This window comes from Lolium rigidum, chromosome 1 (assembly GCF_022539505.1).
Source record: "Lolium rigidum isolate FL_2022 chromosome 1, APGP_CSIRO_Lrig_0.1, whole genome shotgun sequence".
In the NCBI taxonomy this organism is placed as follows: Eukaryota; Viridiplantae; Streptophyta; class Magnoliopsida; order Poales; family Poaceae; genus Lolium; species Lolium rigidum.
Window position 1 is genome coordinate 170,121,452 of NC_061508.1, and position 25,626 is coordinate 170,147,077.

General features: G+C 47.1%; 1 protein-coding gene across 1 annotated transcript; it reads right to left on the reverse strand.

Annotated features, from left to right (window-relative positions):
* Positions 1-14,869: 14,869 nt before the first annotated feature.
* LOC124682741 (clavaminate synthase-like protein At3g21360) lies at positions 14,870-16,232 on the reverse strand. Its single transcript, XM_047217369.1, has 2 exons — positions 15,800-16,232; positions 14,870-15,707 (listed from the first exon to the last, which is right to left on the reverse strand). Exons 1-2 carry the CDS (start codon positions 16,190-16,192, stop codon positions 15,105-15,107), a joined length of 996 nt encoding a protein of 331 aa, XP_047073325.1. The 5' UTR covers positions 16,193-16,232; the 3' UTR covers positions 14,870-15,104.
* Between the last annotated feature and the right edge of the window lie 9,394 nt (positions 16,233-25,626).

Here is a 25,626-nt window from a genome sequence, read left to right on the forward strand (position 1 = left end):
TCCCCCAAAAAATAGCTCGAATTTGGATCTCAGGATTTGTTGCGTTGTTTGTGGTTCTGGTCAACAGATCTGTTGTCTTTAGTGTTGATCTATCATCCCTCCAAATTTCACCAGCTAATTCCACCGTTTACCCCTCTAATCCGACGATTTTCTGCCCATTTTTCCGCCCGTGTTCGTGCTGTTCGTCGCGCAGATTCAGATCTGAAATTTTCTGGTATTTCCGGAACTTCCGCCCCTCAGGACCGGAACTTCCGCCCAGATTCCCTGAAAAGAGAATCCAGCCGGAACTTCCGCCCCGAGAGACCGGAACTTCCGCCCACCGGAACTTCCGCCCAAGTTCCGGCCTAGTTCCGGAATTGCGCCAAAACGCCCCGGGATGGTTCTGTAACGAAAACGAACATTTCCGGAACTAGACCGGAAGTTGGCCGGAACTTCCGCCCCGACCGGAACTTCCGCCCCTCAGGACCGGAACTTCCGCCCCTCAGGACCGGAACTTCCGCCCCGAGCGACCGGAACTTCCGCCAGCACGACTTTCAGCACTAAAACTGGCAGTTTCAGCATGTAACTTAACCAACTTTCCGGAGCCCGTTTGACCTCAAATTTCGACCAATTTGACCATCCATCTTGACTCCAACTTTGACAACTTTGACCGCTCATTTTGACCAAACTTTTCGGGCATTGACTTTTGTGTTCGGTTTCCGATTTGGAGTGCATTGGTTGTCTATTTCGCTTCCGCGCCTACATCACCACCGCGACGACACCTTTGGCACCCCGGATTCCGGCGCAACTTCGACACCATCATCGACACCACCTCGATCATCGCAAGTTCGTGTGCTTGACACCGCCTAACATCAATAGGTATAACTTGCCCCACCCCTTGTAACCCCATTTCTTTCTTTGTGTACCTATCCCATTGAGAGTGGCTTTCCGAGTGTTGCGAAGCATTGCACAAGTGTCACGACCGTGAGAGGGTGTGTGTGTGCGTTGTGTTGAGCAAAGCTCCGAAGCAAGCTCGGTGAGAAAGATACACAAAAGAAGAAAAAGTGTGACATATATATAGAGAAAAAGAAAGCTTCTAAGCATAGAAAAAAAGTGAAAAAAAAGAGAAAAAGAAAAATAAATAGAAAAAGAGTGTGTGTCCACCAATACAAAGGAGTGCAAAGCTTGTAAGCACTAAGAGAGAAAAGAGAAGAGTGGCATTTGTGCAAATCTTGTTGCTTCTCGAATATGCAACCAAGCTACGGTCTCTCTTGTGTTGGCGCGACACCGAGCTTATAGTCTTCGTTAGGACCATCTTTGTTACTTGCTCACTTCCTTGGTCGCGCTAACCCCATTGTTCTTCCTTGTGTGTGTTTCCGTGTTTTCTTGACATAGATCACCGCTTTTGACATTTGACTTTGGATCTTACCCACATTTGACAATAGACATTTTCTTTGGTTCTTTTCGTTTGCTATCCACTTCCTCACCTACCACCATATAGAGTTCTTAGCCTTTTGCGTATGCTTTGAGTGTGTGTGTGAGTACATATCGGTTGTTCTCTAACTTGAACCATTTTCTCGATTTTGTTGCTAGTTTTGACCTCTTGGTAGTTCTCCTTCCACCATACATACACCCTTCCTAGTGAGAGCCACCCAAAATGACACCACAAGAACAAGCCGAGATGAGAGCCTACTTTGCCAACTTAGATGATCAAATAGCCAATATGACCCCCCAAGATAAAGCCGAGTGCAAATCCTACTTCAAACACCTTGAGAGCAAGAGTGACACACCACATGAGTTGAGTGAGGACGCTTTGATTTCTAACACATTAACCTCTACTCCTCTTGTGTTGTCTTCCTCTTTGCTAGGTTGCTCGGACATCGACGACGTCATTGCCATGGAGATGAGGGACTCCACTATATGTGAGATGAGGGACTCCACTATATGTGAGATGAGCGACTCCACTATATGTGAGATGAGCGACTCCACTATATGTGAGATGAGTGCATCCACTATATGTGAGCTTGAGTGCATACACTTCGAGAGCATGAGTGATACACCACATGAGATGAGAGTGGTAGTTGATAGGTCATGTGAGGCCATTTCGAATTCTAACCACTTACCCTCTACCTCTAGTGTGTTTCCTTGTGTCTCTTTAGGTCCCATGGATGATGAGACGTCGATCACGGAAAAGAAGATGTACATGGTGCATGAAGATGATGCTATCACACCATTCTTAATTGAAGATGAACATGGAGGCCACATGGAGCCTACCTCTTCCACAACACCTACTTCAAAGGAGTCGGAGTACAAAGGTACCAACATAGGTGTTGATGATGCCATGATCCCACTAGTGGACATGATGATTTGTGAGTGCTTGCATGAGTTGGATGATCCTATTGCTATGTCATATGCTTCTTTCACATTCCCTTGTGATACTTGTGATACCACTATTGTTGATCATGTGGAATTAGTTGCTTATGATAATATTTCCATGCCATGCTATGAGTCTTTCGAGTTACTTCCTCTTGCTTGCAATATGTCGAACAATTGCTCTTTCCCATGTATTGCTTGCAATGAAAATGATGATGCTAATGCTTGTGTTGTGACAACCTTGATGAACAATTGCTCTTTCCCTAGGTTTGTCGACTACAATGATAAAATGTTGAACATGTTTTGTGCTAGATGCTTGCAATACTCTCCCATTAATGCAACCAAAATGTTGAACAATTGTTCTTTCCAATGCTTGGTTTGCAATGATGTTAATATGCTTGTAAATGAGATTGCCCCCATAGCTCTCTCAAATTTTGGAGACTTTGCCTATATCCATGATGAGCATGTTCATGTGTTTACCCCGCATATTCACCATATCTATTATGATGCTTTGCTTAACGCTAATGGTGATGTGCAAAAGAGATGGACCATCATGATGGATGATGTGTTCATATACCATGTCAACCTCGATTGAGCACGAGTTGACAAAGAGAGCTCTAGAGAGCATAATACAAGTGAGTTCAAGATCGAACCCGGCTCTAATACCTTTCCCATGCTTTGCATTGAACATGTCGAACAATTTCTCTTTCTCTTTGTTCTTTTGCAAGCATGATGATGTGATTCTTACCGTTGGTGTTGCCTCAACCAAGTTGACCAATTCCTATTTCATTTGGTTTGTTGGCACACACGGTTGTGTAAATGTTGTTTTGATGAACTTTTTGGATGATATGTTGTGTGTTGCACCAAATATGAGGACCAATTTCTCTTTCCAATGGTTTGTGTGCACACATATTGATGATATTTTGGACACTCTTCCGTATGTGTTTTTGCCAAATTCTCCACTTGTTGCTTCAAGGATGTTGAACAATTTCTCTTTCCGATTGCTTGAGAGCAACAATGAAAATGACTTTCTACATGAGATGGACACCACGGTCGTCTCACAATTGGGAGTTTTTGTGTTTCCACATTTGGAAGATGTTCATAAGGAGTTCTTACACATTGACCTTGCATATGCATTATTCTTGATACATTTGTGTTGTGCTAACGGTGTTGTGAACATGAAAGGACATGTCATCGATGATGTGCTCCAATATCACACACAAACATACTTTGCTTGGTCTTTGTTGTGTGAAGGTACATGTGACATATGGATGAGCGTCCACGAATGGGTTCAACCCCATACATCTACTACACAAGATCTCTCAATGAGAGCACACCGACATTATGCTAAGGTGACCTCCTTCTACTTACGCTCTCTTGCTAAACCCGTGGAACATTGGCTATGCTTTGAGTGTTGTTTGGCTTTTCTTGTGCTATTCATAGGGCTCTTGACAAGCGAAGCGACATTCAAGTGTGGTTGTCATCTACCTCCTATACAAGTTCATGAAGAGCTATCGTCGAGGACGACTCTTTTTCAAGTGGGGGGAGATGATACGGGGCGACCTTCGGTCTTCACCGCATCATGTGCTTCGTCGCCAAGACGGCACGCTAAGGTGAATCTTCTCCTTTACGCGTGCCTAGAATCGCCTATTTGGGACGATATACTACTTCATACCCCGTCATATCTTGATGATAGGAACTCGACGACAAGTACGGGGAGAAGAGAGGATGCCATGGAGACCCGAGGACGCAAGGCCGATGTCACGGAAGCATGGAAGAGAAGGATAAAGAGGAGCTGGACGCTCCAGGCCGGAACTTCCGCCCGACACAGCCGGAACTTCCGCCCAGACACTATCAAGACCGAAGATGCTCGCACTGAAGAGCTACGGCCGGAACTTCCGCCCCTGATGGCCGGAACTTCCGCCCAGGACCGGAACTTCCGCCCAAGTCGGCCGGAACTTCCGCCCCATCGAACCTCAGCCAGATCTCAGCCCACTTTGGCTTGTAACTTACCCTTCATCCCCTTACCTATAAATAGGCACCTACCCCCACCTTCATGAAGGAGAGACGATGTTTAGATGAATTGGCTTATGCCTCTATTATCCCCTAGTGGATTTGGGAGACCCCCACCTTAGGTTAATTCCTATTGTACCACCCGGGCTCCGATCGAATCCTATTGTATCTCTTTGGTGACTTCTACCAATCTTGATCTTTTGCTTGCACTTCTACCTATTTGGTCTTTTGCTTGCACTTCTATTGAGTTTGATCTTTTCACCCTTCTAGATTCATAGGATCTTCGATTCGTCGATCTTTTTGCGGGACTTCTACCGAAAGGTCTTTTCCTTGCAACTTCTATCGAGTTGGTGGTTCGGGCCAACGAGAACAAACCGATTGTGTTGTGTGCGTGTGTTTGTATCGTGTTCTTCGCGTTCATCCACTTCCCCGCGAATCCCCTCCGCAATCACACTCACCCGGGTCAAACCGTGAAGATTGGGCACACCCTCGGGCTTAGCCCGCATCACTACATCAGGAGAGACTCCTACTGCTCTTAATTTAAATTAAACTAGTTGAATGCCCGTGCGTTGCTACGGTTTATATTTTTTCTTCATCGTCGCCAATATATTTTTATAGTCATCTCACCCCAAGCAAAGAAAAAAAAGCATCACCATTGTATTCTGCCTACGGTACTATGCAAACCAGGCCGCTTCAACTAATTTGTTTTATTAAAAGATGCATTAGGTATTACAATGTTGTCAAGAAATTTTTCCTGATGTAGGTGGCTTGTTTTGATGGGATCGCAAAAGATCCTTTCGATGGCATTACAGATGAAGATAGTACTTCAACAGAACCAGATACATAATTTTTTACTTAGTCATGAAAATGGCCATCTCCTTTCATCCTAAAATCAGCAATGGTATTATTTATTCTTATAGCAGAAATATTTGTACACTATGGATCAGATACAATGAAGAATTGGGATGCAGTTAAATGCCAATTAAATAAAAATCAGATGTTTATACCACACATAACATTGAACATGAAAATATGAAATTAGACATTGGCTAACAATAGTGTGTGGCGAACAAATCTAGAGAGCGCAATGTAAACAAGCAATACAAGGACTCCCAGAATAACTTAACCCCAGCAAGGATATAATTACACTTCCAAGCCAACTTGGACAGCTCGTAGCACAATATAGCAAGAAAAATCCCCATCTAGCAAATTATGTCTACCAAGCTATGGCTCTGCTGTTTATTGAACACAAATAAAATCAATCATTATGTACCTCTACAATTTCTTGGTTTTTAAGATGGATGAGTATTATGAACTTGTGTATGATGTCAGAACCTCTCTTTACTAATCCCCCCACACAATGAAACACAGATAAATTAAGAGAGAGAAATCTGCATCACTGTAAGTTTTCCTTGGTAGAGCCATGCACTCGTGGCCTGGAGCGGCATCAAATATTGCTTTTTGCCATGTTATCTAAATAAATCAATTCACTCGACCATGGTACCAGTATAGAAATTTCCAGATATTTATGTGATGAACACTTTCATACATTACAAGATCAATACCTTGTAACAAGCATGCATCATCGGTTTCCTCTTAGTTTAACACCTAATTCAACACATATTGTGGTAATGATGAATAAATCAGAAGGACATTCCCATCGAATCCGCATCCATGTACAAAGCGCATGCATCACTGAACTTGTTTGGCTATTTGTTGCAAGAATGTACAACGAATGAAGCCTGGTGAACACATGGGTACGTGAGCACGCGGTGATTAGCTAACACGTGTCTAACGCTGCTTGTCATTCCGTTACCTATAATGGGAACACAACAACGTGTGGCTCTTTTTATCCCCATCTCCTTAATCGATGTGCTCATGGCCGAAAGAAGATGCTCAGATCCTGGGGTCAGTTTTGGGACGTCGCCGGCCTCGCCCTTCGTCTCTCCTTCTTCTTCAACGACGCATCATGGTCTCCCCTCCGGCACCCTCCTCCTGGGCTTCTTGGCGAGCGTGGGCTTGCGCGAGGGTGCGACCGCCTCCGTCTCCAGCTCGACGTGGACGGCGACGGAAGGATCTTCCTGCCGGAGCTCGCTATGGTGTCTCACACCATCACGCCGCCGCCGAGCGAGTCCGCGGGAGGCCGGGAGGTGGGCGCTCGGGAGAGGGGCGATGGGGAGGCGGCCAGCTCGATCTGGAACGCCGCCCTTGTTCCCCGCACTCCAGGACCAAGGGGCGGCCATGGCGGCCCAAATAACACACGTCTTCTGGTCGGCCTCGCCGCGTTCGTCCCTGAAGCCGGCCTCCGCGCAGCCCGTCGATCCCCTCTTCCCTCGCTGGTGGGGAAGCCGCTTGTTCAGCAGGTTACCATCTCCAGGTCCGGCGACCGCCTCGCCCGCAAGCGCCGCCGCTTCTCCCCGCGCCGCCTCCTCCCCTCCGCCGTCCGCTCCTCCTCCGCCCGCAGGCTCCCAGCGTTTGGGGGCTCTCCATGAACTGAATTGATTTTGGGGAAGGAGCAGTTGCTACTCAGGGAGAAAGTGGAGGAGCGCGGGTGGTGGTGTGGTGGTGGGCATGATTAGAGGACAACGAGGATGAGCCGTTTTTTTAGGCAGAAAAGCTATTCACGCCGTGTAGTCTCTGTGAGACAGAAAACGAATCTCAAAGCTGATCCAACGATGCTTAGATCGTGCTCACGTACCCCTGAACACCAAATCCACTCTCGAATGTACAATACCCAAAGAAGTTGGTTGCTTCCTTCAACTTGACAAGCAACACAAAAATTAATATCTAGGTTAACCCAACTAAAGGGTTAGATCCAAATAGAATAAGAATCAAACCTGACACTAAAGATGATTTGATAAAACAAAACATAATTGCATTTTCTTAATATTTGATACAGGTAAAAAAAGTTGCAAAAGTTCACCTTGCATTATGAATCTAGAATGTTCAAAACGTACATCTAAGTGAAAACGAATCATGAAAATGCACTTGTAGTTCTTCATGTAACCCAGCGATGTTATATACAATCCAAAACAAGCAATAGTAGGAGAGAAGGAGAGTACATATCGTGTTCATTATCTGGCATGATGACCATCTCTGAATTTCATGGGCCTCTGTCCATGCTACCGGGGACTCGCCTCCAATGTCACTGAGTCTATTTCCAGAGATCAACAAAATATGGTAAAAATGAAGCTTTTTATAGAGCGTAGATGGATGGTTGCAGTAGAGGTTTTGAATTACTACTTAAAGCTACACATCAGAAAATATAGGGGACAACAGTTAACCTGAACCTTCGGGCCAAAAGTTCAGAGAAGGACCAAAGAGAACGAACCTAGTCGTGTCCACCAACGAAACCACCACAGTTCTCTGCTCCAGCCACTTGCTTCTGCTTTGGGACTCAAGGAGGCCGAGCACCACGAGATAGTGGCCTTCCTGACTGTTGCTATTGCTCACACGGCCTCAGCTTGCCATGGCAGTTGCTCCGTTGCTACCAATCTGCCATCATCACTTGTTTGCGACTTCAGGAGATCAAACTGAAACCTAAAACATACCTAACATCAAGGAACAATCCCGGTAGAAATGTTGTGCTCCAAGATCTGACATCGCTGCTGCATGAGAGAGAGAGAGAGAGAGAGAGAGAGAGAGAGAGAGAGAGAGAGAGAGAGAGAGAAGTGGAGGAGGTGAGACGTGAGGAAGAGCACATGGGTGGAGGAGGAAGTGGTAAACTGGGCGTACCTGTACCTGCACACTGGTGTTTGTGTCGCCGCCAGGGTCGTGCTCGATGTGGCCGTCTTCGCCAACGCAATGTCTGCTGCCGAGAGAGAGAGAGAGAGAGAGAGAGAGAGAGAGAGAGAGAGAGAGAGAGAGAGAGAGAGAGAGAGAGAGAGAGAGAGAGAGAGAGGAGAAGGGATCGGTCAGGCCGTGTACCTGCTCTCGGAGACGTGTAGACCATCCGTCCTCGCCGTTGGGACCCGTACGTCTTGCTCCTACGGATCCCCTCCCCCACCATATGATCGTCTTCTATCGTGATGTGGCGGCAGCGGTGGGAGGGTGATGGAGGCGGCACATGGGAATCCTGTAGCCGTGAAGCTGGGTAAGCGGGGGAATCGACCGGCGATAGAGATATCGATTGAACTCGATCCTTCCGCGACTTGCCTACCTCTGTCCCGTCGTGGCTGATGCGGCCCAGGCCGGCACCGGCGCGGGTTGAGGCGGAAGTTCCGTTTCTGCGGTGACAGCGCTAGAGGATAACAGGAAAGGGGAGGTGACAAACCCTATCAGGCTGCCGCTCGCCTATATTTCTTCCCCTTGTGTGGCAATGGGAAAATGATGCGCTGTTTCGTTGATTCTCCCGTTCTGAAGGATGCTCAGAATTCAGATGAAACTAAGACGCGACTAAGAAGGATCGGAACGTCTCTGACCAGAAAATGGAAGTCTGATTGGTGGCAAGTCTGTGCACCACTAGTGGTCATGATTGCACTTTTTTTTGCGAATAAGTCCTCGTTGCTTTCCATGTAATACTAACGATTACAATTACGGTGATCGATATTGCTTTCCATGTATTCTTGAGTATTACCAATTGCTCTCTCCAGATTGATTGTGGCGATCCCGTTATAAATGTTCCCGACCTTGATTTTGGAAAGTGATCGGTGTTTAGAAGATTTTGAGAAGGTAGATCGCACGGATGGCTGGATGGCAAAGGGGCGACGTTTAGTAAGATTGGATGGTCAAGATGTCTCCAATCTTTGACATCAAACATTTTTGACGACGTACCAACTTAAATATAATAGTAAAAATATGTACAACATAAGGAGATGTCACAACATATCGAACATGTTCAATATCCTGACAGGCTGCTCTTTTTGCGAACCACGTGGCACGAGGTGCTAGCTTGGATCCAATCGTTCAGCCTCGTTCCCGTCATTGGGGGTGACTTTGTGGACGGGGGGCAGCTGGCCATCCACTCAGCCTCCAATGCAGCAACGAAGGACACATCTTCGGTGGCTTAGGGCATCTCCAACGGGGCAACTCATCCCGCGCCCGTGTGTTCGGATGGGTCGAGCCAGACAAAAATGCGGCCCAACGCGGGGACGCACCGCAAAAGCGGATGGCCGCGGCGTCCGGAACGACGGGGCCGGGTTTGCGTGGCCGCGGATGGCACGCGGCGTCCTCGCGTGTCCGCCTGGTCCGCCTGACTGGCCCACATGTCGGTGCCCCAGTCCTATTAAATGTGGGCTGGGGAGGGGGACTGTCCCTATCCAGTCCCCACTATCCACTCCGGCCGCACGCGCGAGCTCGAAGCTTCCGCGCCGCCATGGCCCCGAAGCGTGAGTTCGCGCCGTCCGCCAACGACCACGAGGCCGGCAGCAGCCGGCCAGTCGCGCCGCCGGCGTTCGCCATGGGGCCGCCGGCGTTCGCCATGGGGCCGCCGGCGACGCCCAAACGCGACCGGATCTACGTCACCGTAGCGGTGGCGCAGATGTTCTGGGACGCCGGCGTCCCAATGCCGTGGGGGGGACGTGCCTCCCCCACGGCTGGCACCTGAGCCCAGATCGGGTTCCGGTGCCGCACATCCCTGCGTCAGGCCGCGCCCGCGTCGCGGAGATCCGGAGGCGCCGCGCGCAGCTGCCGGCGGACCTCCAGGAGGACCCCGCGTACGGCGACGCAAGTCCCAACTAGGACTTGTGGTTCGAGGTGGAGCACGATGCGCGCCGGCACACGTGCTTCACGTCGGCGACGGCGCGGCCTCGCGCGCAGCCGCGCACACCTGCAAGGCGGGTAGGCCGCCGCCCCGGCGGCCTGTACATCGACGAGCCCCAGCCCCAGCCCCAGTCCCAGCAGCAGCCCCTGCCGCAGGCCCGGCAGCGAGGAGGACGAAGACGACCCGGAGGCTGCAGGCGGCGCTCGCGGCGTCCCGCGAGCAGTGCGACCTCGACGAGCTGGCCAAATGGCCGCACCTCGCCGAGACGCTGCGCGCCTCCGCCCTGGCGGAGAAGGCCAGGAAGGCCCAGGAGAACGCCCAGGCGGAGGCGTGGGCCTTCCTCGAGATGGCGCGCCGGCAGGAGGAGGACATGCGCCAGGCGGCGCTCTGGGAGGAGGAGGAGCGCCGTGCCGCGCTCCTGGCGGAGGAGGAGCGCCGGGCCGCGCTCCGGGCGGAGGAGGAGGAGCAGCTCCGCAAGGAGTCCGCGCGGAGGGTGCGACTGCGCAGGCCGGCGAGCCCGCCGAACCCGCACTCCGCCTGGGAAAGGGCGCAGTGGTCGCCCTGGCCGGAGTCCCCGCCGCCCTCCAGCGTTTCTAGCCGGAACAGCGCTTCGCCGCCGGGGGGCGTCGTCGTCATCGATGCCGCCGCCGACGAGTACTACTGGGGGTAGTACTGCCGGCGGCCACCGCCTGCTCGCAAACCCTGGCTAGGGTTTTTTTTTATAGTTTAAAGCCCATATAGGGTTTTCTTTTGTGTAAAAATTGCCCAAAATAGGGCTAAGTTTAATTACCAACTAGTTTAAATTTATGTTTTGTTGTTTTCCTTTTTCATTTTGATTTTTGTTTTATTTATTTCATATGCGCTGCGTCCGCGCGTTGGACGCAGCGCGCGACCCAAACGGACACGCGGACGCGAGCCGCTGTCCGCATGTCCGCTCGGTCACCTAAACGGCTTAAAACGGACGGCCCAGCGCGTCCGTTTAGATGAGATGCCCTTATGGCTTGGTGGATCTAGAAGAGATAATTCCGGTCATTTTAAATGGCCACTCCCTGACATCGCTAGCCTACTCGATACAATAGAAAAGCCTGGTTGTGCCTGGCATCACTTCTTTGCAGCATGACCAAGCTATCCTATTAGAGGTGCGGGTAGGATTGAAAATGAAACGCAAACTTTCTGTCCGTTTTCGAAGAAAAAGGAAATGGAGAGCTAAATACGGAAAATGAAGCGGCATTTAGAGGAAAAGAAAACGGAAACGGCAAAATCATAAATGGAAACGGAAAAGAAAACAAGGGAGCCCTTTCCGACGAAAGGGAAACGGCAGAGAAAATTCTGTAAAAATTAATACGGAAATTTTTCGGAAATATAACCTAGAGAGGCCCGTTTCATTTAGTAGGCCTACATTTACACATGAAACTGGGCTTGGACACATATCAAGTCCACTAATTACTCTAACCCTAATCATTTTATATAATTGCATGTACATGTAGTCGTTAAACTATGTGTGTTACTTTATGTTGAATTGCCACTTGTCGAAGTTAAGTGATATATCTTATCTTATTATATTTTTATTTATGTGTGTCTTTCAGCCTACAAATTAAGGTATTATGCCGCTATGTTGCGGCAAATATCCGTTTTCGTAACGTATCCGCTACGTATCTGTTCTGTATTCATATCCGATGATTTTCGTTTTCATATTCGTTTCCGGGATTTTCGATCCCTTTTTCGATTCCTACAAGATAGTGGAAAACAAAAATGATAAAGCATGTTTCCGTCCGTTTCCGTTTTATTTTCAACCCTAGGTGCGGGGTTGTATTTTCAGTGCGGTCCTTCTTGACTTGTACATAACCCTATGCTCTTTTTCGGAAAAAAAACATAACCCTATGCTTTCTAACAATGTATCGGAACACAAAGAACTTTTTCATTTTTTTCACAGAAAAAACACATAGAAAGTGCAAACAAGGACGCCATCGAGATGCATCCCATATTTATGTTACAAATAGAAACATAAATTTTTTGACCCATGATTGGTACTAATGTCGTTCAAAACCTTTTGAACTTCTACAGATAATATATTTAAGAAACAGTCGCAATGATATTTTTATTATAAAATATAATTTGAATTTTGCTATCATAATTGTACGAAGAGTAACAATCAACGTTGCTTTTCGAAGTTAGTGCCAATGTAAAACATGTATCCTCTTGGATGGGGATATTAAAATATTAGGCTGGTTATAGTGGAGAGTAACTTAGACTAGTAACATATTCCATTACTAGTTAAAATTACTACCTTCATACTCATAGTAGGAGTAACATAGATAGTAAGATCACACATTTCAAGACATTTTGGTGACATGATATGACTATAATGAAGAAAGAGAGTGGGGTGGTAACTAGCTATGTTATCATAAGACTAGTCACAATGGAAAGTATCATACACTAGTATGATGCACATGATACTAGATTATGATACTACCTCCACAATGCATAGTATCATAGTATCATCAAATTTAATGTTTTGTAGAATCTCAATGCAAGTTTGTGCACATGATGTGTTTGCCATTAAGTTTTCTAATTTTACGTGCTATGATATGGGTCTCTAGGTTTACAGGTCTTGCACGTATCTCTAGGTTGCTAATTTCACAAAGACTAGTCACAATGGGGAGTATCATATAGTAGTATCATGCATATGATACTAGTGTTTGATACTATCTTCACAATGCATAATATCATGTAGTAGTATCATAAGTTAATTATATTTAGTGATTTGTAGAATCTCAATGCAAAAGTGTGTACAAGATTGGTTTGACATTAATTTTTCTAGTTCTACGTGCTATGATACAGTATCTACCTATGATACTAATACCATCTCTTTCTTCATTTATTAATGTGACACATCAGCTTTTTGCATGCATGTGATGCATGATACTAGCTATGATACTCCCATTGTGGGTAGTCTAAGATATGTACTACAAAATATATATACCATTAGAAAGCTTAGATCTTATACTTTCTAATGGTATAATTTTTATAGTGCAAAATTTATATTATATTTGTCAAATTGATGATCTTGGGATACGCGCAGGCCCTTTAAATCGGGACGGAGGTAATACTCCCTCCTTCACAGTTTATTAGGCGCGCACGTACCCCTAGGTCATCAATTTAACCTATATAATTTAAATTATATAATACAAAATTATATCCTGAAATAGAACATTTGAACTTTCTAATGATATTTTTATAACATATAACAATGCAACTTGATCAAATCTGAGCCTAGAGAGGGTATCATATTATGATACCACTACCATCTCTCACCTCATTAATTGGTGCGCCAAATTAGATTTTTGGCAACATGGCATGCATGATACTACTACTTATGATATTTCCATTGTGACTAGTCTAACATCACACACCCCAAGAAAAAATGAGTCTACAAACTAATAAATAAGACTTTGCATGATATCATCCCTATGTTACTTTCCACTATGAAGGTAGTAACATGAACTACCTTATGCCACTATGAGTAGGTAGTAATTTTGTAATTTCATGCATTGTATCATTTATTATGTTGTAGACTCATCTTGTCTTAGGGTGTGTGATGATATGGTAACATAGCTAGTTAGACTAGTCATAGTGGGGAGTAACATAGAGTACTGTAGTGTCATGCATATGCCACTAGTCTATGTAACTTAGATGTAGCATCATGCATGGATGTATTAATTAGCTTGTAGACTCATTGTACCTTGAAAAAATGTGATGTTATGTTACCAGACCGAGAACAGACCGTCGGTCTGGTGGCTAGGCGTGCGGGAGCGCACCCTGCCCACCCGGGTTCGAACCTTGGGTTCGACGGGTGCTCAGGAGTTTTCTTCTATAAAAATGCCAACGGGTGCTAGTGCCTGGGTTGGTTGCGTTTTGAGAACAGACCGTCGGTCTGGTGGCTAGGCGTGCGGGAGCGCACCCTGCCCACCCGGGTTCGAACCTTGGGTTCGACGGGTGCTCAGGAGTTTTCTTTTATAAAAATGCCAACGGGTGCTAGTGCCTGGGTTGGTTGCGTTTTTTTTTTCATTTAATGGAATGCCATATCATCAAAATGCCTAGTTAACAATGCATGTAGTTTCATATTACTACCTTAGTTACTCCCACTATGAGTAGTCTTACTACCTCACTCTCTTTTTTTAGGCTGTGTGATGTAACCGATATGGCATGTACGGAATGATTCTATCTTTAACAATTCAAAAAATGCTTATTTTTGTAGGTTATCCCTCTTTCAATACATTGTACCCGTATGTGGTTATGTCTCCAGCCAGATGACCAACGCCAGGACATGAATTTTGGGTGCAACCGTTTGGAGACGGTCGCTCATGATTTATTCAGCCGGTGCGGCTGTCAGCTTGATCGCAAGCTAACATCATGTTGATCATTTGGCGATATTTTTGTTTATCACTTTTTAGATGGTTGATACATGTATCGACTTTAAGTGATCCGTGAGTTGTAATAAAAGTGTAATAAGGTGAATTTGAGACTACTTTCAATAAATTAATAGAGGCCGTATGCATCATTTTAATGCAGGTTGGGGCTCGCTTCTCCCTTTCGGAAAAAACTACCTATCACTCCCACTATGAGAGGTCGAGTAGTCTTAGAAGCACAACAGTGGGTATGCATGTTCACGTCTCCATGAGTATTTCTGTCTCAAAGAAAATAAAAAGCTTACATATATGATAGTGAAATGTCACTCAGCATGATGCAAAACTACTGCTACTAGTACATATACTCTTATTGTGAAAGGAGAATACACCACAACCTTCTCTGCCTGGTAATAAACTATTAAGTCCACTGACTTAATCAAACTCGCAGGCAGCTCTTATTTTCCCGGAGCAAGTAGGACGTACGGCTGATCATAGAGGAGCCAAATGTGGCATCCATCGCCAGCAACGAAGATTAATTAGTTAACCAAGCTTAGGTCCATCCACAAGCTTAATTAACTAATTAATTAGTATACTGGAGATGGATGACGAGACGAGCATGCATGAGATCATCACTTGCAAGTGGCGACGAGGACCCTCCTGGGCGCCCCCGACGGCCGGCGGCCGTGGAGCGTTGCGAGGTTGTCGAGGATGAGCACGTCGCCCTTCTCCCACCGGAACTGGATGCTCTCCTCCTCGATGATCTCGCCGCACCGCCGCACGAAGTCCTCCGGGATCTCGGACCCGTCGGCGAACGTGGCGGAGCTGAGCTCCTTGCCGTGCATCCCCACCACCGTGTTGAACCACATCCGCCGCCCCTTCCTGCCCGGGAACACGCGCGTCAGCTGCCTCGGGCCCAGGATGGTCCTCACGCCGCGTTCCTCCGGCAGCCACTCCACGTCCATACCCAGCGCGCGGGCCCTCTGCTCGGCGACGGCCTTGTCGGTTGTGGCGAAGGCGTCCTCCCACCCTCGCCCGCGCATGGACTTGGTGTTGTCCTTGCTCAGCGCCGTGAAGGTGTAGCGTAGACCCTTGGCGTCCAGCTCCTCCACCATCTCCGGGAACTCCTTGAGCGCGCGCTCCGTCACACGGAAGCTCGGCACAAACGGCGTCTCTCCGCCCTCCGGGGGCGGCACCTCGCAGAACAGGATCACCTTCCCAGGGAACTCCTTGATCTGTACGAACAACACACTATCAGTGGTAACCATGTGTGTGGTGAGGTGGAGCAAGCAAGATGGAGATGGAGTTGCGGCGCCGGTGTACTTACGAGGACCATCTCGTGGTGGTAGTAGATGAACTCCTCGAGGGGGCCCTCGTTGGCGGTCCAGACGCGGCCGTGGATGTGGGTGCGCGGGGCGGGGCCGACGTACCGGATGTCCGGCCACCCGAGCGTGTCCACGATGGCGTCGAACTCCACGGCGTCGCGCACGCCGAAGCCGCGCAGCAGCACGGCGCTGTTGGTCACCACCTTCTCCTCCACCCACTCCCGGTTGGCCACCAGCGCCGCCACCAGCGCCTCGTGGTTGCCGCTCACCTCCTGGCTCGCCGGTGTCAGCACAAGCGGCACCTGCTCGCCGTCGATCTCCACTTGGCCCTTGCACTCGCCCACGCCGAAGAAGTCGTCGTAAGACGCCGCGACATCAATTGCAGCTTCTCCCATGGCTCACTTGCTTTGTGTGTGACTGATGTCTCTAGCTCTCGATCGACCAAGCTAATTTGTGTTGGTAGGCGGTGATTCTTGTGAATGCAGTGGGAGTAAAGATATCGCTATTATATATAGCGATGCCGTAATGCGGTGACAGTTATTTTTGGAGGTGATTTCTACAAAGACTGTGTGATGGAAACCATGCAATTGTTTTGACCTCTGCGATGGACGAGTGAGGGAGATAGAAACAAGCTGATCAAATCAACAATGCGACATGTAAATAATCACGTAAGTTCCGTATTTTTGTCTGGATGCAGGCGTGCCAACAAGATGAAATAAACTGACCTGTCCACGGGAATTTTGTTTCTTTACCCGTGGCTCCTTAGTTTTCACCGATCTATTTTGTGTGGAACTCACCCATGCATGGTCACTTGCTCGGTCGCTGCTGCAGATGAATAATACAGCCAAACGCACGCATGGAGGCTCTAAGTAAACTTTGCCCCTACAAAACAAAATTAGACCTTGTCCGTGACAAAGGAATCCAAAGAACCACCTTGAGATGCTTGATCAGCCGGTTGAACATGTCTTGGTTAAGCAAATGGATTCGTCCCACCTCCCTTGGTATGTTAGCTTGTCGTGCATAATCTCACTCTCCTTTCATCTACTCCCTTCTCCGAATTCTGAAATGAAATGGCAGAGCTCCTACTTTTAATCGTCAAAAAGAAAAATCATCTAATTTCAATCGATGGGACTACCATAGTAGCCCTGAAACCGGTAAACTAAATATTATCTTCTTCAGTTTTGTAACATTACGTGTAATATCAATGTATACGTTCGATTTCTAAAACTTCGATATCAACATCTTATTAAAATTGATTCTCAATAAAGAGTATATATTAAAATCGCGAAGATACCGATTACACCCAGCTGCAATAACGCAATGCTCTATTGGCAATACGGTTGCAAAATAGATGACATATTCCTTTTAACAGCGGACCAAACACCACCAAGATAATACCAGGAATCCTTCATCTCCAAAAGCGATGCAAGAAGAAAATAGTGCACAAGCACCGTCATCGCCCTGATCGCCCTGATCAATGCCCATAGGTTTTCACCACGGATAAAGTTTGCACTCACATAACAAGATCATTGCCATATACAATCAATTAAGGCCAGATCTTAGGTTTTCACCCTGGAAGTTTAGACATTAAATTCCTCCTATCGCCCCGAGTTGCCAATGCTGCTGCTCCAAATCACAAATCACCAAGCCAGAATCTCGTCACCACCAAGATTCAAACCTCCATTGCTAGTCCTTAGTTCTCTGCTTCCATGCCATTCTCCGTGTTTGACTTCACAGTGGAACTATAAGACATGTTACACGTTAGCAACACACCGCAGAGCTTCACAACGCTCCCTCTAAAACCAAACGGTCAGAAAAAACATGGTTACGCGCGACCGAAGCCCACCCGCTCTGGTAAACTCCAAGCATGTCGTCCATTTGGAATTCACCGGCGTAGCCTTCTGGAACTCGACATTCGGTCCAAGATCAATGAAGACATAGCGCCATGCAGTTCATCATCACGGTGTGAGAGGGATTCAAGAACTGCCTGCCACCATTATTCTATGAAGCAGAGAGTAGGACCCCATACCACCGCCCGCTAGTCGACCTCCTCCGGCGAAAGCGGAGGTAACCTAACACGAATGATGCACACACGCTGGCCCAAGAACGGTAGCATGCACCGAGCTGCTTTCCCACGCGCCTCCGAGCGACCGATAGCCGCGCTGATGGCAGATCAAGGCGGGAGCCTCAATCTGCTACCGCAATCTCCACTCCACGCGCGGGCGCAAAAGGGGAATCCGTCGCTGCCACATGTGACGCCCCGGAACCGGTACCATGAGGATTCCAGCGATCCCGCCGAAATCCGCACGATATCGATCCAGAGACGCCCTCCGACACGACGTGCGCGACAAATCACACACGTGATGCCAGAGGAATTAACACGAGCGGTAACATTACAATAGGATTACAATAGATCCCACAAGATACATATATTACAACAACAACTCCAACGAGTCAAGATACAAATATACCATATAAAGATCCAAATCATACAGAAGATCAAATACGTCCGAGTACGGACAAGATACAAGTTGGACTAAGAGTCCTGAAGATAACCAGTGGCGTCCATGTGGAGGAGCGCGCGGCCGGAGACAGGCGCTGGCGAAGACGGTGCAGGTCAGGTGGATGCTCGCGCGGACCTACAAGGTCGCGGTTCGAGGACGAGCGCCAGGACGCCCGAGACGAGCTGCGGCCGACGGGGAAGGTCTTGACGCCGGTCAACGCGGTCAGAAACAAGGACGTCCGGGACGGCACCGGAAGAAGCACTGCAGGGAGCCGCGGTCGCGCTGGAAGTCGAGCTGCAGGCCATGCAGACCCGTGCAGCGCAAGGCGCCGGCGGAGCGGCTGGAGAGGCAAAACGAAACAGAGTGGCAGCGGCAAGGAGGAAGAAGGTGGAGGCTAGGGTTCGAGCTCAGCAGCAAGAGGATTTTATAGGGAGAAGAGAGCTGCACGGTGGCCGTCCCATCGTGCGACAGGCGACGTGGAGTGCGCCGATGCGTTGCCGTACGAGGAAGAAAGCGACATGAGCAGATGGAGCGATACTTGGGCCAAGCTGGGCTGCTTCGGTGGATGGAGGGGAGAAACAGAGAGAGGTGAGATGGGCCAGAGGAGAAGGATAAGGGCCCAGGGAGAGAGGGTGAAAGGTTTCCTGTTTTCTCCTTTGATTTTAAAAACTGGTTTTATAAAACCTTTTCAAAATAAACCAAAACAAACCAGATTTTATTTCTGAAACATTTGAAACATTTTTATTTTGTTTTAAAAGCTTAGTCTTTAGGGTTTTGTTAAATCATAGAAGAGAGGAGGTTTATTATAAAAACCTTATGGGAGGGTAAAATAAAATAAGAAGGGTTTATAAAATAATTTTATTTTGGTAAAACATGGATGATATGATGCATGATGCCATGATGATTCACAAAGAAAAAGAACAAACATATTCTAATAGGGGTGCTACCCTGGGCCGTTACACCACACGACCTCGGGCATTAGCCCATCTTGCGCGAACAGACAGAATCCTCCCCTCGCGGATGCCGTGCAGAAGAGAAGGTCGCTGCCGCTACACGGCCAGGGACGCCGCCGCACGAAGAATGACACTAGCGCCATCCTCATCCGTCACCAGCGAAGTGCTTCCACGATGCAAACCCCCGGCACCCCGCTACCGCGGCCCTTGCCGGCAGCGGCGGTAGGCGAGGCCACCATGTATTTGGTTGGAGGTGGCGTTAGGGTTTGCCGAATCATGGAGAACATCAAATACATACAACACGAAAATATATTTCTACTACTGAATGTTAACTGTAATATTCCCTCCAGTTCTATAGCATATGTCGTTTCAAAGGATAGTTAGGTTTCGAAAACTTTGGTTATCAACATCTTGCTTTTTTTTGCGAAGAGTACACCGATCTATTCATAATCCTCAACAACAGCGTATGTAATTTCAATGTATAGCATTCGATTTCTAAATCTTGGATTACAATTAAACATCTTGCTAAAAGAATTGATAGTCACAAATCCACGTGCATAACCTTTTTTCTCCACTCGCACGTGTATTTTTGTTGGGTTTTAGAAATATATTACTTACAAAAAAATGGTAGTCATGGTTGTGTTTTGGATACCATGAGGATACTCAAACAACTTTTTTGGGGGGGATAAATGACTATATATACTATCATCAAGAAGATATCAAATACACATGAAATCTGCAACAACTCGGATATCACAAGCAATTCGGATATCAGGATGCACGTGCGGATATTATTCAACTTATTAGGGAGTCAGAGAAACCATCAACATTTGGTTTGATCAAAACAAAATTTGGAGCAGTTTTATGGCTTTTAGTCTAGGTGTACCGTACCACAGTGTGAGGTGTCAAAGCTTGAAGACTGAACTTGTAAATTCTCCTTTTTTAAATTCTGGATCATAGTTAAATTCAGAATTGGGACCCCAAGATTGAATATTTTAAATTGCAAGATCTACAACAATCTTACAATATTGAGCAAGTAAATACTAGTAAAATATTATCAGAATGCGTATCCAAATTGATTGAGAGGTGGCGCATTCTAATCTGGCTATTTAAGATAGTTTTGCAAAGATAGTTTTCCTCCTTAATGTAACTCTCTTGAATTTTGTTATGGCTTTTGTGCATAAATAAATAAAGAAAATCACACCGTAGAGGCTTCCCCTACGGTTTCACAGTAAAAAGAAAAGAATATGTCTTTGCAAGTGCCTGAACGGTCAAACATTTGAGGAGCTTAATTATGAGAACATTCTGCTCATTACATTTTAGTTCGCACAAAACATTCACTAAGGATGTGGTGCTGCTTGTCTTGTAAGGATGTCGTTAAAAAACAATCAAGTTTAAAACAGTAGTGTGTGTATCTACCATTTGCATAGTCCAAAACTAGCCTCAAAGATTCATAGGACGCACCATGAATATGCCAGCCGATAAACCAAACAAATTACCATGAGACACGACACACCATAACATCTGGATGAGAAAACTATTGGTTGGTACTTTGGAGATAGACGACGCCGATGACGACCATGCTGCTGTGGGCCTGTGGTGGCCGGACGGCTTGTTGATAGTCTCGTAAGGGCATGTTCAACGGGGCGATCCATCCCGCGCCCGCGCGTCTGGATGGGTCGATTCGGACAAAAACATGGCCCAGCGTGCGGACCCATCCCTAAAACGGATGGCCGCGGCGTCCGGGACGACCCAAACCCAGCCCAAATCTGGGACGAGTTTGTGTGGCCGCGGACGCGGAAGGCTGGTCGCTCGCATCCTCCCCTTGTCCGCCCCTGACCCACCTGTCTGTCTCCCAAAACAGAAACCCCTAGCACACATCTACCGCCGCTCCGCCGCCAGCCAAGGACCGACGATTTGGGAGCGGCGTCGACGCGGGCCACCGTCGTCGAGATGCCGACAAGCGGGGTGGAAGCATAGGTCGCGGCCCCGCGCTGCTTTCGCCGCGTCGTAGCAGAGTCGGAGGACGCCGTCGCCGTCGCTGTTATCCTCTCACCATCGCGAGACCTCCCGCCGTTCGCAGGTGCGCCGTTGCCACCGGAGGTGAGCTCTCCTGGACCGTGTTTCCAGACCGCAAGTCGGCCGAGACGGCCATGGCCTGCAGGTCCCTACGGACGCATTGGATGGCCTCTGTCTGCCATGTGTTCGATGAAATGGGCTTACTAAAATTTGGCCCTTTTCATCTGTAGATCATGGTGGACAGCGACGACGACTACTTCTTCAAGAACTTCATCGACACGTCGTCAGACGACGAATTTTTCACGGAGGCTGCGCTGATCATCCACGAGCACATTGTCTCGCAGCCATGCACCGGGGGTCCTTGCCGGGGCGCGCGGCCGCCTTGGACCGCAAAAGAGAACGCGACCACGACCAGCTCTTCACCGACTACTATTTTCTATAATTTATTTGACGTTTATAGTCAATTTACAAGCAAAAACATACCATACGGCGCCGCGACCCATTTCTGCAGCGTTGGGCGCACCGCGCGACCCAAACGGACGCGCGGACGCGGGGCTCCGTCCGCGCGTCCACCCAAATGGCCCAAAAATGGACGGCTCAGCGCGTCCGTTTGGATCGCTCGGTTGGAGATGCCCTAACGCACACATGTAAACGTAACGAGAGTAATTTAGCTCGTTCTGACCTACCTCATGAGGTAGGGATCTTTCTACTATATAGTAGGTATATTTCCCTAAAAAAATATATAGTAGGTATATATTAAATATCTTACACGTATACGATACATATTTTAACACTTGCCCTCAATCTCAGCTAGTGAAAGATTGAGATTGTGTTTACAATAAAACAATTGTAGAGTGGCTTAGTTAAAATATCAGCCAACTTAATCCTTCGAAGAGATGAATCGAATTTGTAGTTGCTTCTGTGACACGCTCACAAGTCAACTTCAATATGCTTTGTCCTTGCATGGAAGACTAGGTCTGATGACTAGTATGTGGCACAAATATGTCACACCATAGCACTGGAGGCTGAGTGTGAACAACACCAAGCTCCTGCACCTAGACAAGTTAGATATAGCATTAGCAAGAGCCTTGCACTCTAACCCAGTTCTAGATCTGGAAACTGTAGACTGCTTACGAGCATTTCAGGTGATTAAATTTCCTCCATAGAATATAACATATCCCTCATGTGGATCGCAGATCATCGATACTGCCAATCCAGTCTGCATCGGAGAAGGCAGAAAGCAATGTAGAGGAGGAAGACCGAAGCTGCAGACCACTATCAACAGTGTGGCGAACATAATAGAGGATGTGTTTGACTGCAGACCAATGAGGTCTACCAGGCTCATGAAGATATTGACACACCTTGTTGACAACAAAGGACAAGTCGGTACGTGTCACTGTGAGATACTGTAGGCCAATAATACTACGATATTGAGTAGTCTCCTCAAATGAGAGTGGATTACCGTTAGTGCTGCAAATGCGCTTAGAAGACGCCATGGGCGTAGTCACATGAGTAGACTTCAACATACCAGCACGGGCAAGAAGCTCAAGGGCATACTTGCGTTGTCGAAGAAGAAGAGTACCAGACAAGGGTGATGAAACCTTAATCCCCAGGAAATAATGTTGAACACAAATATCCTTAATTGAGAACTTAGAACGAAGGTTACTGATCAATCTGGGAATCCCAGCCTGAGTGGGGCTGAGAGCAATAATATCATCAATGTACACCAGCAAATAGACTGTATCATCTGGAGTTCTGGACGCCAAAGAATGAACAAGAACGTATCAGCCACAGAACGAGAGAACCCCAAGGTGCCAAGAACCAAACTGAGATGAGCATGCCAAGCACAAGAAGCCTGTTTCAGTCTAAGACCTGACAAGCTTGCAGTAGTGACCAGGGTGATCAGGATCTGTGAAACCAGGAAGTTGCCTCATGTAGACATCCTCATAAAAAATCCATTGAAAAAGGCATTCTGAATATCAAGTTGACGAAGATGCTAACGGTGAGATAGAGCTATATCAAGCAATAAACGAACAGTAGCTAGCATCATCGTAGGGCTGAAAGCATCATCATAATCTAGACCAGGTCATAGGCAGTGAAGCTGCAGCTGGTGAGCCCGAAGAGGTAACAACGGGTGACAAGGTCTCCACGGGGGTGGTAGGCGATAGTGGCGTTGCTGCAGGGAAGACATGAGGCATGGGCACTGTCCAATTAACATTAGGCGCTCCAGGGGACAACTGAGGCGAGCTACTGTCGCATTGGTCGGGCGCAATGGCGCTATCCCACGCGTGGGCGTCATCAGCGCGGGCGACCCAGGGCATGTGACAGGCGTGGGCGTGGGCGAGTACTGCGAGACGCAGGTTACGCAAGGCCGGAGCGTGACGGGCGAGGGCGCACGAACTGGCTCGTCCAGGAGCGGCTCCAATGGCACATAGCCCGAGGCAGGCGAGCCATGCATGGGTGCAAAGTCCAAGGATGAGCCATGCAGTAGCTGATTCCCATGATCGACGTGAATAGGAGGTTGTGGTGGAATTAAGACCTCCAAACGTGCACCGCATCCATTTCCTGCACCATGGTCAGCGAGCAAAGGCAAAGAATGTGCAACATTCATAAACTTGTAAGTTGAAAATAAAGATGACCCCGAGACAGGTGACAATGTGTGTGAGTTGGGCATATTGAAAAAGGGAAAAAAATTCTCATCAAATATAACATCCCTAGAGATATAAAATCTATTAGAAGGAACATGGAGACATTTATATCCTTTGTGAAGAGCGCTATAGCCCAGAAAAACACATTTCTTCGAGCGGAACTCAACTTTATTATATGGTTGAAGATGGGGCCAACAAATCGTGTGGTACACGTGATAAGCTACTCTTAAACAAAATAAAAGATGAGGCCAACAAGCACACCCAAAGACCTTAAAAAATGTGTAGTCAGGTGTTTCTTTAAGGAATCGTTCAAGGGGAGTTTTCATGTCAATTGTGCGACTAGGAAACCTGTTAATGTGGATACAAGATGTAGCAAAGGCATCACTCCAATAGCATAACAGAACACATGCATGGGAGGGTAAGGTGAGACCGGTTTCAACAATGTGAAGGTGCTTACGCTCAGAAGTGTCGTTTTGTTGGTATGTATGAGGACAAGACACACGGTGAGAGACACCCAACTTATGCAAGAAGGGATGGAGCTTCTCATACTCTCCACCCCAGTCAGTTTGAACATGAATAATCTTGCGATTGAGGAGGTGTTCAACATGTTTTTGAAATTGGATAAACACATCATAGACATTAGATTTATGTTTAAGTAAATAGAGCCAAGTAAAACTACTATAAGTGTCAACAAAAATCACATAAAAACGATGTCCACTAACAGATGTTTGAGCAGGACCTCAAACATCGGAATAAATATCTCTAGGGGAAATTTTGTTACACGAGTACACAAAGGGAAAGGCAACTGATGGCTCTTCCCTTGCCGACAAGCATCACAAACTGAGTCAATCTTATTTGACTCATGTGTGGATGGTAACTCATGACTACGAAGAACATGCTGAACGACTTTAAGGGTGGGATGTCCTAAACTATGGTGCCACATATCACGGGACACCTTGACACTTGAAAGGGCTTGCTTGATGACATGAGCTTTGATCTTGTAGAGACCTCCATAGCAACGACCTCTAAGGATGGGTGCTCTCGTGTCCAGTTCCTTTACAAAAATATCATGATGATGAAGTTCAATAAACACATTATTATCATGGATGATGACATCAAGTACACATATCAATTGTAGCTAGTTTCGAAATAAGAGTATCGAACCACGAGGACCTACTAGTTAAGGTCTTAATGCCCCTTGATACTATATATTAAAGGTTACTTGTAAATTACTCTCTAATATAAAGTTTAAGGTGTTTTAAAGGATGGTTGTAATTGGTTGCAAGAAAGTAAACAAAGCAATAAATAAAAAAGCGTTATGGGAAATTGATTGAAACTTAATAAGACAAATTGTTCTCGGGGATTATTGGATCCACCTCTAGCATTAGGTTTCGTGTTAATCAAAATAAAGTATGCTTTTAATCAGATTGTGTGTGAAGAGAGCTCCATAAGAAGATGTTCCCAGAAAGCCATGGGTCATCGCATCTCTAAATAACCATTACGGCTAGCCTTCTGCAAACCATATATGGACTATCGAATTAAGGGTTTTACCCCATGGTTATCGATATGAGCTTGGTGAATCCCCCTTTACCCCCCTTATCCATGTGTTGAAGTGCCGATATGGTAATGTCATTTCTCGCCGTTCAGTTAACCACACTTCAAAGTGTAGTTGATACATGCCAAATGTATTTACTTTTCCAAGCAC